Below are 15,259 nucleotides of genomic sequence, written 5' to 3'. Positions count from 1 at the left end.
TTACAGTGTATTCCTTTAGTTATATGCAGTGATTATTGTTAAAGTTTCTCTGTTTTAGTCTTTCAATATCTGAAATGACAATATCAAGAAAAAAATGTCATTTGGAGAACTCATCAAGGTCCCAATTCTACAAAATGAGCACCTGAAAGATAAGTATTTTGTTAGACTGAGAAATGACTGACAATTAAGTGGGTTTGGTAAAAATTAAACTATGAAATTGCCCTAAATGTAGGGATAGGAAGAAAATTAGTAAGTTTTCCAAAGTGTTGACAAAATATGGAGCATTTCTCACTGTGTGGCTAATGGACATTGCTACAGGCTGAACTAGTCACTGAATACATACACATTTTTCAAACTTTATAGTCTTCTATTTACAACCTTATAAAAGTTCTAAACAAATATGTTCAGCAAGAGTTGGAACTAGAAAAAATACTGGTCAATGAGAAGCAGAATATAAGTTTTGTTTTCAGCAACAGGATTAAATTTGAAATTAAATTGTTGCACATGGAGTAGGATAAAAACTAGAACTAATTAATTACTGTGTAAATAAACACTGTAGTGTGAGCCTAAGGGCCTATCCACATGGATTCCTTTCAAGGCTGTTTCTTGTTACAAATAGAACATTTATCTCAGTTTAAATATTCCTGTGGACATATGGGAGATACAGGAAGCCATGGTGAATTTAGCAAGTTTGCAAGTATGATTCCATTAGGGATCTGGACTCTACCTGGCAGTATAAGAAGTCAGTACTACATATATTCAAGTGGTGTAATGGCTGTTAATTGACATAAATCATGAAAGTGATGACACAGAAATGCATACAAAGAGGAAACACCTCATGTTTCAGTCGTTGTAGAGTTATTAAATGACTATGTTGTAGAAGTCTTTGGCTACCTAAAAATGCCTTTAGCACTTACCTGCACTTCCACCACTGTTTAAGGCTTCTCGTTATATAATCACGTTGCTAGTCCAAATCTGCCTCCCCACACAACCTCTCAGTTTAAATGGGGTGCATTTTCAAACCATGGACATGGCAAAATATTTGGCAGCCTACATTTATATTGTCTCTAAAGGCCAAAGTGATGGAATTAAATGCTTCTTACAAAATGCTGCTATTAACCATACTGTGAACACCTAACCAGGCATTATAAATTCTGAGGGTTTGCATCTCTCTCCTCATTGCTTCCAGGCAGGCTGAAAGCTGCCCTGCAGCTCACACTCACATCGAGGGGAAAAGGTGTCATCTCTATCTATGCACACTGCACTTTGCTAAGAATAAGCAAGAGACCAGGTTGAAGCTATATGGAGAATTCAAGGAAGCAATGGTATGACTAAGACATGAATGATCTTAAAAGAGAATTCAATAAAGGCAAGGGAAGTAGACGGACACAATGCGAGGTCATGAGGTTTCTTGTAAACTCAAAGCAGTGGTGAAGTCATCACTGTGTGTATCTACTTCCAAACAAGTCTCTCTGTGTTGCAAAAGAAAAGACATCAGCATAGTTTGATAACATACTAATCTTTAATCTATAAAGAAGATTAATTTTAAAGTTTAACATTATAAAAGAATAACAAATACTTTTTAAAACAAAAATACAAGATAACACGCAGTTGCCTTGGTTTCTCCTGTTGCCAGAGCTTAGAGTACACAATTTCTGGGATACCACTCCATTGCATACAGTGTTTCCTATTACTTCAGAATATTTTGGAATTGAAACGACACCTTTTGATTCACAAAAAGCTTTTCCAGGTACAAACTCAAGCAGGGTGCTATTATAAAGAGCTGGTCACATGTCAAATTCTCCACATTATTCAAATAAACCATAATGAAATCACTGCTTGCTGCTACATTCCTGCCTTCTCATGTCAGCTCCTAGATGCCAGTAGTCCTTCTACCACTGCATCGATCAACCCAGCTGCTTGTAACTCACAGTTGCTCAAGAGCAGAACTTTTTTTCATTTAGGTCCCCTTCTTTAGACTCACATCCAGAAGTTGTTATTCCCCTCAGACACACATATGAACAAAAGCATTAGGGGAAAAATGATGGAGAAAGTATGAAAACTTTTGAGAAGTTTCTTTAGTCAGCAAAACAAAAGCTTCAGACAGAGGCAATGTGAATAGCCCCTCCTCTGGTGGGTCCCCAGGCAAAGCCAAAGGGTTGATTAGGGTAGCCAGGTGTAGAGGAAAAAGGCTTATTCTTCCCTGTCACAATAGAAAGATTTCCAATTCTGGCCCATGCAAACTCTGCTCCTGCTTTTGCACTGACCATGGAAACACACTTGTAAGGCCCAGGCTGAACCAGACTGGAGTGACACTACTCTCTACCTTACTCCTTTTTGGTTTGCTGTGTTAGCAACGCAAGTGAAAGCAAACAGGAGAAAAATCCTACCAAAACTTATTAATAAAGGCACTTCAAAAATGATAAAAGGATACATTGTTCTATAAGCATCCCAAGTAGAATAACTGGTTTTTTTAATCCATTAGTGGTTGTATTCTCATTGTATGATCTTTGGAAAGCCTAGTAATTACAATAAAAACAAAATGAAAAAAATATTGCCACCAATGAAATATCTGGTCAGTAAAAAACTGCAAAACTAAGTAAACAGCAATTTACACAATTCTCTCAGTCCTGCAAACCTGAAACATTCAACACTGCTTGGACAAAATTGAGAATACAGTAGATTTTCCAGCATAACTCTACTTAAATGACAGTATTAAGAAAAATAAGGCATACTATTGAAACCAAAAATACATAGAATCAGGTTTCTGTGCTACTGTTTGCCAAAAAGTTATTTTTTAAAAAAATGGTTTAACTGCAAACTTTTACATCTCCAACATGTTTAACATATTTCAGACCACAAAAGAATACACATACATTGTATGTGATAATTTTTCAAAACTAGCCATTACTTTTTCACAGATTAAAAAAAAAAGTCTGTTTAAATATTTCATTTCTACAAAGTGAATTTACATTTTTAAGTACAAAGTGCAAATACTACAGTTGTTTTTATTGCCTTTTGGTGAGGAAATCTCCCACATGTCAAAGAGATCAGCCTTGGATTAGTAAGGTGTTCATCCTTGCTTCTTCGAAACTTGCTGAAAGGAAGTTGGGAAAATTTGCATTATTAATGGTGTTTTCAATTAGTCCAGCATAAAATTCTATCTCTATTTTTCAGCAGTACCCATATTCCACTATCAGAAGAGAGTGCTGCATAAATATATATAGGGAATAAAAAAAATTCCTGCCCTGTAGTCCTTCATGGGATCTACGAGCAAGGGTATCAGCAATATCTCGAACTACTTACCTATGGCCCTTTAAATCCATACCAGTCAAATACAGTTTTAGCAGCTGCCTGAGCAAGTCCCTGGTTCAATATACCTCCTATGGCATATGATATGTAGGGAACGGGCTGCTGGCTGAAGTCTCACAAACAATCTGTGGTTTCCTTACAAACTTTTTGCTAGGCTGCAAAAAGCCACACTGACAGTGTGTGGGCATGTATGTGTGTGTTTGCTGGACAGGGTGGAGCTGAGCAAGGGAAATGTACCTGGCCACTACTAGACTCCAGTCAGACCCATCCCCTAATCTGACCTTTTGAGAGCAACCACAGCTGAGCCTCAGCTAGCATATTAGTGTATGTTTCTCTGTCTGCTTTCTTTCATTAAGCTGTTTTCTCAACAAACGTGAAAAAACATGTGCCAAAGCACACATAAGCATATATTTAACTAAACTTCTGCTAAATAATAAATTAGTAGAGAGTAAGGATTTGAGTGTGTGTCTCCTGAGTGGTGCAAATCTGATCAGGCCTTCTCAGATGGGTGGTTTCCTTTGAGCAGCTTCTATGCTTTTCTGTAGCTCCCTTTCAAGTGAGAACTTCTTTGATGAAAACCACCTTGTGCATTTGCAGCCATGTATTGTTCAACTATGAAACTGCCAACAGATGGTTTGCTTAGCCAGCCTTAATGTAAGGCTATCATTTGTCAGCAACAGCTCTTAAAATAATTGATGCTGAGTCAGCAAAATTATTGGTCAAAATTGAAAAACATAGATATTCTAAGGACACTTTTATTTCCAATTCCACAAGTCTGTATCAGATTACAAGAAAGGGGAGAGGGCTTGTCATGCTTCAAGTGCAATGCACGTGTGCCAGTAATTGCCATTATATAATTAAAATAACCCTTCTGAATACTCTGGAGTTTTGAAAGGATAATTGTTTTCAGGCTGTCTTGTTTAAGGTGTAAGTGATTTGTGGGGAAAACCTGAAAAATTAAGACCAAAAACACTTGTTTAAACAAACTTATCACATTATTGTAGCTGTGAGAATATTTTTTATTCCATCAAAAGCATGTAGGAGGTCTCTGGTAAAAACCACAACCAATGTTGAGCCAGCCTTAGAAGTGCAAACCTAACATCAAACAAAGCAGAGATAAAAAAAGGGAACAAATCAACGAGCAACTTTGAGAGGAAGATTTCTCTTGGCTTGTGGGTAGGTTCACCTGAGGTTTGGTTTCTAACAAATTAATCTAGCTTTATGATAGATGGAAGACATTTACCACAACTTGGGTTTTGGGGTATTTTTAGCCAAATTCCTAATTTTTTAGGTGCAGGACTACCTGAGCTGTTCTAATAATATAGTTACATGAATAATTTTTAAACCATTTCATCATTTACTGATGCTTTTATAGGCACCAACAATTTAAGTCCTCTAACTAATACAATGAGGTATAAGAATAGTGTGAAGATGACTCTTTTGCTAGACCATTCAAACTACTGGACTCACCAGTCCTCTTTCAAGACCATGCAAAAGTACTAGGAAGGTATAATAATATTGCCCAGAAAAAATGTCTCTCGGATAAATGGTTATAAAAATAGACACAAATTAAACCCCACTTTTTTTAACCTATTTTCCTGGCCTTTCACTGAAGTCTCCTTCTCAAAGTGCACCTTTCTTTAAAGGGTTAAAAAACTCTGCTTTTGTGCCTTTTGTAGCTCTGAACAGCTTGAGTAGCCAAACCTCCATGGATGACATACATTGGTGCTATTTTGAAAAACAAGATCAAGTCTTTGCAGAAAACTGAAAAAAAAATTCTGGATTATGTTGTCAGGGCACTTGACATTTCATTTTTTCCAATAATTCTGCAATTTTGGTTTAAACGCAGATTAGACTGATGCAAATCCTAGTTCTTCAGCATATTTTGTTCAGCCCGCAAACGCATCTGAAAGTGACAGCTCTTTTCATTGCACTAAGATTTTAAAAGCTGTTTTTAAGCCATCATATAATAATGCAGTGGGGTTTCTGAAATGTATAGATTTCCACAGGGCATGGGAAATGCATGGCTTTGTTCATTTCAATAAATGTCAGTTTGTGTTTAGAGTGTGACACAAAGGAAAATTGACAGAATTCAGCTAAAGTAAAAGTTAAATGAAGATGAAGCAGTGCACATTTAAAAATGCATGGGAATGCTGTCATTCAGGAATGCAGAAGACTCAAGAGGGCTCAATTACACTCATCAAATTATCATATATGTCCTATATGTCAACTTACACTTTCCTAGGAACTTCCACATGGAAGCCTAATCCACTTTGCAAATTATGGGCATTTACTCTGCACCTGTAATTGACTGATTTAGCTTTCCAGACACAGAACTTAATTGGGATGTTGCTCTGCATTTTTCTGGCAGCTCTGCAGAATAGCAGATTAGAGCAGTTTGAAGCTGCAGTGATGACTAAAACCCCAAGAAATTCATCCAGGAGAGGCAGAAATGAAGATCTTGCTCTCCTCAGTACTCACCTGCCTGCTGGATGAAGTGCTCTCAGTGTTGGTTCTAGGGACCGCTAAAAGAAGGAAAAGAAAACATTATAAATATGGTTTGCAAGTTATCCTCAAGAACTGAAGCCCTCATTCTGAAAAGCTATTTTTTAGAGCAGGGTAAGTGCACAGCTTTCAATAGATGAGATAAAATATTTCAGACCTTTCATTGACACAGATACTTTTTTCTTTCCTCAATACAGATATTGCTTACTTCAAGGAGTTATATGAAAGTTGAACAACAGCATCTCTTGCCAGTTAATATGTCAAATTTGCTTAGGAGATTGCATATAGTCAAGGTTGAACATTTCAAGATTACTAGGTCTTTAGTAGTAAATATAGTCTATTATCCCTGGCAGCAAAGAAGCACGGACAAGCAGACTGTATGGAAAGCATTCACTTTGATTAAAGATATCAGAATCAGTTCTACAAAGCAAAAGATAAAAGATAAAAAAAGATAGATAAAAGATAAAGGTATCACAGAAACAGTTCTACAAACCAAAAATATTGTTTACATTGCATCTGTAAAAGGACAGGATTATCACTGTTTTTTAAAATTTCTTAGTTTCAAAGTCAAAGAGAGTGCCCAAAATAGGGGAAAATAAACCCCCAAAAAGCTAATGAATTTGCTAGCCCATTAATCTTCCCAAGCTAACTTGTGAGACTAGGGAGGAACTTGCTGTCTTGGTTTTCCATGTCAGTCTGAGTCAGACAAGCTGTACTGGAACTTAGGGAAAAAAACCTGGACCTTGAAAAACGCTACAGCAGGTAGTACCCCCTTCAGAAAACATGCTTTACAACTCTCTGGCTTTTATATTGCTTCAAATTATTCTCACACAAGAATCTTGAGACTCACACGAAATGATACAGAACCACTTCCTTAGCTCAGTTCTGACACCTCAAGTGGCAAGAATCTCATATTTTCCTAGAGATGTAACTCTAACTGCAGTGAAGTGGTAATTGCTTTCATTTGTGCAAGTGAAAGAAGTATCAGCAAGGAATTTTTAATTATCAAGTAAAAGAAACAAAACAGAATAATGGTATTCCAACAAAAGTAATTTTTATTGTCCTGTCCTTAAAACTATGTACTTCTAGTAAAGCAACCCGATGATTTGGTTAAGAACTTTTTTCCAACTGGATACCATTAGTTTTCCAATGCCAAACTTCTGGGATTTTTTTCCTTCCAAAGTTGAATGTTCTCATTATTGAATAGATTTTTTTGCAGAATATCTGTTACAGAACTTCGGTTGTGGTAGTCACAATTTTTACTTCAGCCAAATCTGTGTGTGATCTTCACATGATTTCATGCCTCTTACAATTTTCATTTCCAAAACAGACAGTTTATCCTAATATTTTGGGGGTTTTCTACTGGAATATGAAGACAAAAAAAAACTGGGGTTTGTTTTCAGTTTTGCTATGGCTTTCCTTTACTGCCTGTGTAGTGATTTTGGACCCAAATTTCATCCACAAGTCCTAAGAAAGAATGCCCACTGCAGTAGGACAGAATTGTTTCACTTTCCACATTCATAGATAAAAAATCTATCTGACCAAAAGTCAGATAGATAAAGATAAACAAAAGATACTAAAATTCATCCACTTTCATATTAATTTTTTTAACCTTCATCATCTAAGTGAAAATTGGAAGGTATCATTATGAGGTCCTCAAAAAAAGCCCCAGGAAAAAAATTCTGGGGGGCTCAGAATCTGCTCAATACTTGTTTTGAGAGATCTGTTACTGTGAGCCATAGACAATTTACTTCATTAGTAAAATGTAGACCTCTTCTGTGTTTCTGCAGTATTCCTCTTCTAGACTTGAATACAACCAATGAGACCATTGTTCCACTGTCCTCACTTCATTTTAAGGTACCAGACAAAACCTTTTACCTATATTCATTCTTCCACAACTTCTTAAAGCATGGGGATCTATTGCTGCTGTTTAGAACTAATTTTTTTTTAAATTTTTTCTCATTTTCAGGAATTGTGTGACTGAACTATGCAAGTTAGTTGTTCCCCTTCCTACATGTTTGGCAGCAAGGTAAGGTGGCTGTGTATTAGCTGTTATTCCACCTGCTTGGCAGATGATCACATTCCTCTCTGCATCTCTAAACTACATTTGAGAAATGAGATTTCATTAGAAATCTCAACCATGTGCTTCCTTCCAGGAATCCAAAAAGCACAGGTGTGATACTTCCACTCACTCAGAACACACTTCTATAATAACACTAAACTGGCTTTTTGATGATTGTTATCATATCTTCTTAGGTTTCCTACCATAATACATTCAATGGCTAGAATCAATGGGAAGTTTTTGATTCTGTTGGAGCAAAGTGATCCAGAAGCAACTTTCTTGCCATCTGCCCTAAGCAACAGCTGCATTAGCTGCAGACAGGTGTATTTTGTATAACTCTGGCACATATAAATATCAGGCTTCATAAGCTTTGAAGAATTTAGTGAAAAAGACAGAGAGAAAAGGTTCTTACTATGGCGTTTCTTTGTTTCTGCTTTACCTTCTTCTTTTGTTACTCCCAAGCAGCCCATTAATTCTTGAACCGACAAGGACTTATCGTTGTTCACATCACAGTATTCCACAAACTTCTTCACGCATTTTTTGGGCTTTGATTTCTTTCTTAGGAATCTCTTAAATGGCTTGATTTCCTTCTTGCCAATATCACCACTGGAATTTTTATCGAGCTGTTTGAAATACCAATGGACGACTCTCTCTTCCAGAGTATGATTTGGATCAGGCTCAGAAACACTGGAACAAGAAAAAAAAGAGAATTTAGTCTTAATTCTGGTATTTAATACCTTTATTTCAGAATTGTTTTATCACCGTCAGATGAACATCACCATTGTTATCTAAAACTCCCTGGTTTTGGACACTAACTTGTAGTGAATCTCTCTTTTTTCACTTTGGCCAACAATATCCTAATTTTACACTAAGGGCTAGAATCTGCTTTTAGTGTACTCTCTGAAACCCTGTTGAGTTCAGCATCATACTCTGCAAACAGTGCTTTCTCCTTAAATTTCCTAAATCAGAGAAAAATGGAGAGAGAAATAAAAGAGAAAAAGACTGTTTCATAGTCAGCAGATGCATTAAATGTGTGAAGTAACCAACTGAAGTTTGATCAACAACCAGCACTGCCAAATACCAAAGCTCTAATTACAGCCCATGATGGATTCTCTTAGAGCTACAACACCTAAATGTATTGAATTACAGGATAAGCTATAAAAATAAATGCTATCTCCTCAGATAAGTACCTGACCTGCAGACGCCCTAAGTTTGACAGCACTTACACATTTTGAACGCTACCTGTGACTGTTGATAGCATTGGTTTGTTTTGCAAGCAACTAGGAAGAATATGAAGCAGGAAGGTACCTACATTCAAGAAATAAAGCCTTGAGAGGAGAACAAAGACTGACACACAGTTGCACCAGCAGCTACAGATAAGCCCTGAGCTACGCTGCTGAGAATTCATCTGTCAAGTGTATCTCTGTTTAGTGAACAGTCCACAGTGGTAATTTTGAAGTAAACTCTCCTAGATAGGTTCTTGGAAATTCACCCTTTATGCAGGCTCCACAAAGCCCTGAACAATCTGTTCACCACTGTTAAAATCCTTTTAAAGACACACAAAAAGATCTGAAACCCACCGGCTGGAAGACAATGATGGATCAGAGACTGCGTGCACCATATCTGTGGACAATGCATCCAAAACACTCGTTAGGAACTCATTCTTCTTGGCCCCAGGACAACCTAGAAAATGAGATTTTTTTTTCTTCTCTGGTTACCTGTTTTTACAACACTTAGATTCCAACAATAGTTAAGATCTTGAGATAGATATTACTCCCTATACACAAATTTCCATAAATTGTGGACATGTTCATAACATATTTCAAAGAAAAGCATTTAAATTCAGGTTCCTATCTGTAACAGAGCAGGAATAAAAAACCAACCCTTTGAACTGTAGCAAGTTTGAATTCGTTTTGCAAACCTTGAGTCCCTTTATTTAATTTTTGGCCATTATTTTTCCTTCTTTCAGATGTCTTTAAGATGGGTGTCACAGTTTGAAAATAACAGCTTTGAAGCCATAAAAGTTCATATATGACACAAGACAAAAATGGACTAGACGTGGACAACAAATCTATTTCAGATTTCCACTTTCGCTCCTCTTATTTTCCACTGGCTTTCTTGACACACTTATTTTCAGTGCATTGGTTTTCTTCTCTGTAAAATGACAGCCAGCTCCTTGTGTCCTTCCCTTTCCTCTTGGACAGGGGTTAACTAGCACTACGTGGCACCTAGCCCAATCAGCTGCTGTTAATTGGTACTTTGGTTCCTACTGTGAGAGACTATGGTGATGCTAGATCCTCCTCATAATCACATTCCCCATGCTACAAAGTTCCTCTCTGAGAGAAACTGACAGCATGTTTCAGACACATAATATGTCAGATAAATATATACCGAAAGATTCCCTCTTCAAGCAGCACAGCTGGAGCAGATAAATTCCTCGGACAAGCACATGGATGTTGACACATGGAGGTTTGTTTATACAATACACCTGCTTCCTCTCCTCTTCCCTAGAGCCCTGAGCCAAACACCAGGTCTTCCTCTAACCCTCCAAATAGCTGAGTTAAAGTATAGGATGATCCATGATCAGTGACATGGAGATTACAAGCTTGAAGCTAGAGCCCACGGCAGGACTTTCACAGACAATTCTGTGCTGGAAGCCACTTACTGCAGCTCTGTTTCAAAGTGAAAAAGGGAAATACTTCGAAGTGTTGTGGAAAAGTAAGATTAGTCAGTCAGTAGGGATTTGGTGTTTTACTACATTTCTCAGCAACCTCTGGAGCAGGCAGTAGGACTACACGAGCCTGAAAAGCTTCATCTTGTCCAGCAAATTATTTTTTAATACATCCCATGTTCCTTTCCCATCCAAGGAAATAAACCTGTGTTACATTAGCCCTTAGTTGTGTTGCAGTCAGAATAGCTCAGCTATTATGTACAGCAGGAGTACCCACTAGATATTATTGTCTAACACATTCATGTAGTTATGAGTTCCTTGCCTTTGGCACCAAGGATATTTTGTTTCAGTAACTGTAAAAGGTATATAAAAGGAATTCCCCGAGGAAAGTTTCACTGCACTAAAAGTACACATATGAAAGCAGTTGTCACTCTGTTAGATATGTCCCTTTCTCCTTAGTATTTAATCAGTTGTGGGGTTTTTCTGTCACAACTGGAAAAAAGAGGAATAAGAAATGAAAAAAAAGCCCAAAAAACCAAAACCAAACAATCCAGCAGCTATAAGTCTGAGTTCAGTGAAGCAAGCACTTCAATATTCCCTGAAAGGAACGAAAGGCAGAAGGGTGGCAAGATATTAATAAGGGAAGGACAGAAAACTGTACCAGCAGGTTCCAGTCAGTGCATGTTCTCTAATGCAAAGAGTTTGCTGCCAAATTAGGTTCAGGCATTCCAGCCATGAAAGCAAATTGTGTATTGTCATTTAAATGAGGTCACACAACTCTGAGAGCCACAAAAGTACGTCTGTCCAGAGATGAGCAGGCAGAGGGCAGGCAGTTCCTGTGCAGCAGGCACATCCAGTTGTGCCAGCATGCCAACCTGCAGGAACCAGCACCAAGTCCCTGAGCAACCCACTGAGCTCAGTGCTCCCTCCTGCTAGCAAGGACAGCACTGTGGGCCAGAGCTGGTTCCCTTCAGAGGACAGGTGAAAAGTCTGTCTGAGGATCTCCACATAGGCCTGTCTTGAATTTTATGAGCTTTATTAATTTTGTGTTGGAGCTGTTATTACCAACATTAGCCAGAAGCCTAAATTCTGCTCCAAACTTAGGTTGTGAATTGATATAGGACTTGTGGAAAATGCAGAAAATAAGACCTCAGCATGTAACAATGCAGTGCAATGAAGCAAAGGCAATTTGACTTTTTTCTTTCTCTGTCCTTTTTTTGGGTAGTTAATAATGTCCAATTTGATTTAGGAGCTCCACCATTTATGAGCATATTTCTGAAACATCTGGAAGAAACAAAAATCTGCTTTAGGTAGTTTCCACTGCTGTCCGGGGAGCTGCTGAGTGTACATATGCTACAGATATAGAGATCAAAATCCTCACTTAGCTTGCCATTTATGAGATACAGCCAAGCAGGGGAAGGTATCAACCTCTAAATTCACAAGAAATCGCAGGAAGAAAATTCCACAGTTTAAAGCCTGTCTCTGACAATTTTCCCTAAGAATAAGAAAGGTTTCTAAATGTGTATTTCATAAAGTTGCAATAACAGCTGACAGCAATAGAAATCTCATAGAATACAAAAATTGTTGTTAAAACAAACACAATCAGTTTCTGTGAAATGCTCTAAGTCACAAGTCTACTACTTAACGTAACATGACACCCCACAAAATCCTCATCAGTCAAATACAGAGAAAATATTCAGGTTCTCCCAATTATAAGTTTTGCTGATGTGTGGGCAATCACACAGCAATTTACCCCACAGTGAAATCTCTGTTCTTTGCAGGTGTTACTAACTCAGAATAATTATCTGGAGGCTTCACGCTGAGCTTTAATTTTTCAACAAATTTGTGGATGGTAAGACTGGAGGAGCTTTAGCTTGATTGTAATGAATAATTTACTCTTATTGAGCTAAATACAGAAAGGGAAAGACTAGTCTCTTATGGGAGCCTTATGCTTCTTGCTCTGGTTTATAGGCTTTAGTTTCCTCTTCTGCAGCTGCCTGTCCGATGTGGATTTGACAGCTTACATACATAGTAATTTGTTGTTAAAGGGTGGAAGCTGAAACCACATGGAGTTAACATACAGGTTCAGAATGTAGACTGAAGTGTTTGCTTTAAGTATAGTGTTACCCAGAGTAAACCTTAGACCAACAAATACATACAAGAAATGACAGGAATATACAAACACCTCATTTCAGCTATAATATAAAGGAAATCGGAGAATCACCGATTCAATTATGCATTATATCTCTCATATATGCACATCTCTCTATACATATAACTACTTTTAACACTGAGAATGGATTTTTGAAGTTAAATCTGTGGGAAGTTTTTCCATAAACATTCTAAAATATGCACTCTAGTGCCTTGGAGCTCCCTGCTTGGCTGATAATAATCTACTATTGTCTTGAAAGATTATCTTTTACAACATATCTGAAGTTACAGCTAGAAGAGCATTTTGTTCATTTTTGTAAAAATGGGAATCCAACAGATAAGATTTACCACCTTAAAAGGGACTGTACATTAATCTTCCTGCAAGAGAGGAAATAGTCTTGAGTCAGTCACTCAAGTTATTAAAGGCATGACAACTTCCAATTAGCAAATCTAAAGTTTCTTTTTTATTCCCTGTTTGCTAATATGAACATAAAGCTTAGTTGTGCACTCAAATACAATGACCAGTGAAATACTTGTAAAGATTCCAAGTAAGTTTTTGATCTGCCTAAGAGCAGAATTATTATGCTTCATTTGTACCTTTGATTTCACTGAAAAACAGCACTATACAGAAGAAAAGAATTTAACAAAATTTTCCAGTGGTACTGGTTATCCAGGCACAGTAGACAATACAACAAAAACTTTTTTTTTGGACATTTATTCTGTACACACATATATGTATAGTCACCACTTTATTTCTGTTGATCCATGTGAACCACATGTTTGTGTTTGTGTTTGTCTAGACATGCTGAGGGGCCTCCTCATTTTTTGGAGGACTTCCTGAGCTTTTCCTGACTCCCTTTCCAAAAAAAAAAGAAAAAAAATCCTTCAAAATATGAGCCTGGGAAGTTATTACGCTACTGATTACTAAAAATGATGGTCTCAAATCATGTCTCACTGACAAAGTCACTGCCTTTATAATTTTATTTAGCAGATGGACTTGATGATCTTAGAGGTCCTTTCCAGGTCTTAAGAACTCTCTGATTCCATTACTCTATGCCTCATTTCAGTCTTTCCCTCACTGCAGCTTCTGGTAACTTCTCACAGACAAAGACTATCTACATCTTATTTTGTATCCTTGAAGGCTTGAGGACATTATTACCTCGCCTTGTTAACATCCCTCAGGTATTACAATTTTTAAAATAATTTTTTTTTCTCTTAAATATTCATGCAATTTAAAAGAATTAAATTAGGCTCAGAGACAAATTTTCTTTCATATGTCCTTACCCAAATTTCAAAAATAAGTAAATAGAATACAACGGATGTTAGCTGTAAGGGGCTACTGATCCATTGCTTTGTAGCCCCAGATCTCCATGTCTTACAGGAAAGAAGCAATATTTCTCAACAAGTGCAGAAGTAGATTTCAATTCTTAACATGTATTTAATTTGTTGTTACTATTTTTAAATTATCTTTCTGTTCTAATTTCAAGGGACACACACACACTAAAGAGTTAACAAAGAATGCTCTCCCAAAGCCCTACCCTTCAACCTTAGACATTCATATCATACCAAAGTTCTTTGAGGAGGATTTGTTGAACTTGCTGAAATGAGATGTCTCACCCACAACAGTTATTTAAGTTCAATATAAAGGAACCCTTTCAGAAGGCATTCATCCCAACTACCTGAGGGATTTTTTCCTTAGAATAGAAGAGAATCTCCCTTAAAAAGTTTCACTTCTTCCCTATTAACTGAGGAAGCCCAGATAGATAACTTATATTCCCTGGTAGTCTTAAACAGGTTGTGATTAATTCTGTATGTGTCTGTGTTACAAATAGATTTAGGCTCTAACTACTCTCCTATTCTTTGGGTAAATGTGGAAGAAAGAAGGGATAATATTCATAGCAGAAACACAAGATCCTATAAGCAGCTTTTGCAGGCAACTGAGTGACAAAGACTAGGGCATTTGTTGATAGGAAAAACAGTCCATTATGTTTATTTCAGTTCCTGTACTATTATTACTAAACAAGAAAAAGAAAATCGTTTCAGATCATCAAAGTGTAAGACAGGCAATGTGAAATGGCTAACTTCTGATTACTACTTTTTAGTTTGGTTTTCCCTCCATTAAAGGCTTTTGAGAAATGAATTCCTTGCTGCTAACAGCTCTGAGATGTCACTATGACAACACAGAGAGATTAATCAGTTGAAACACGGTAATCCTTTCAGAGGCCATCCAGCCAAAAATCAATGCTAAAGTCAAGAAAGTCTTTGGATCTTATTTGCCATTCTTAAACATTCTCTTGTAGACCTTTATTTTTCTAGGTTTGACTGCAAATAGGAAAAAGGTCTAAAAATTCAGGTCATAAGGAGCTGTGCCTCTGCTGTTTGACTGGATACAAGGAAACTGATATTTCTATTTGGCAGTCAATGCCTACAATATCTACTTCACTTTTGGAGGCCAAAGACATCTCAGTATGCTGAGAAGGATCTGACATTCTCAGCATTTAGGTTCATAGTGTCTGTGCCAGTGCCATCTTGTAGTCTTTAGAGGCTCATCCCCTCAG

General features: G+C 37.2%; 1 protein-coding gene across 3 annotated transcripts in view; it reads right to left on the bottom strand.

The window, feature by feature from the left end:
* Nucleotides 1–1,503: 1,503 nt before the first annotated feature.
* SMOC2 (SPARC related modular calcium binding 2) overlaps nt 1,504–15,259 on the bottom strand; it is a 138,317-nt gene continuing 124,561 nt past the window's right edge. For 2 of the 3 annotated variants that reach the window (XM_066545645.1, XM_066545643.1), the window contains exons 10-13: nt 9,460–9,562; nt 8,292–8,566; nt 5,794–5,837; nt 1,504–3,097 (exon numbers count right to left, since the gene is read on the bottom strand). In XM_066545645.1, coding sequence (XP_066401742.1) covers nt 3,074–3,097; nt 5,794–5,837; nt 8,292–8,566; nt 9,460–9,562 — 446 coding nt within the window. In that variant the 3' untranslated portion in view covers nt 1,504–3,073. The remainder of the gene's footprint in view (nt 3,098–5,793; nt 5,838–8,291; nt 8,567–9,459; nt 9,563–15,259) is intronic. The other variant, XM_066545644.1, reaches the window with a different exon arrangement.

This window comes from Molothrus aeneus, chromosome 3 (assembly GCF_037042795.1).
Source record: "Molothrus aeneus isolate 106 chromosome 3, BPBGC_Maene_1.0, whole genome shotgun sequence".
Lineage (NCBI taxonomy): Eukaryota > Metazoa > Chordata > Aves > Passeriformes > Icteridae > Molothrus > Molothrus aeneus.
Note: the sequence above shows the minus strand (reverse complement) of the source record. Positions and strands in the feature narration are given on the sequence as shown.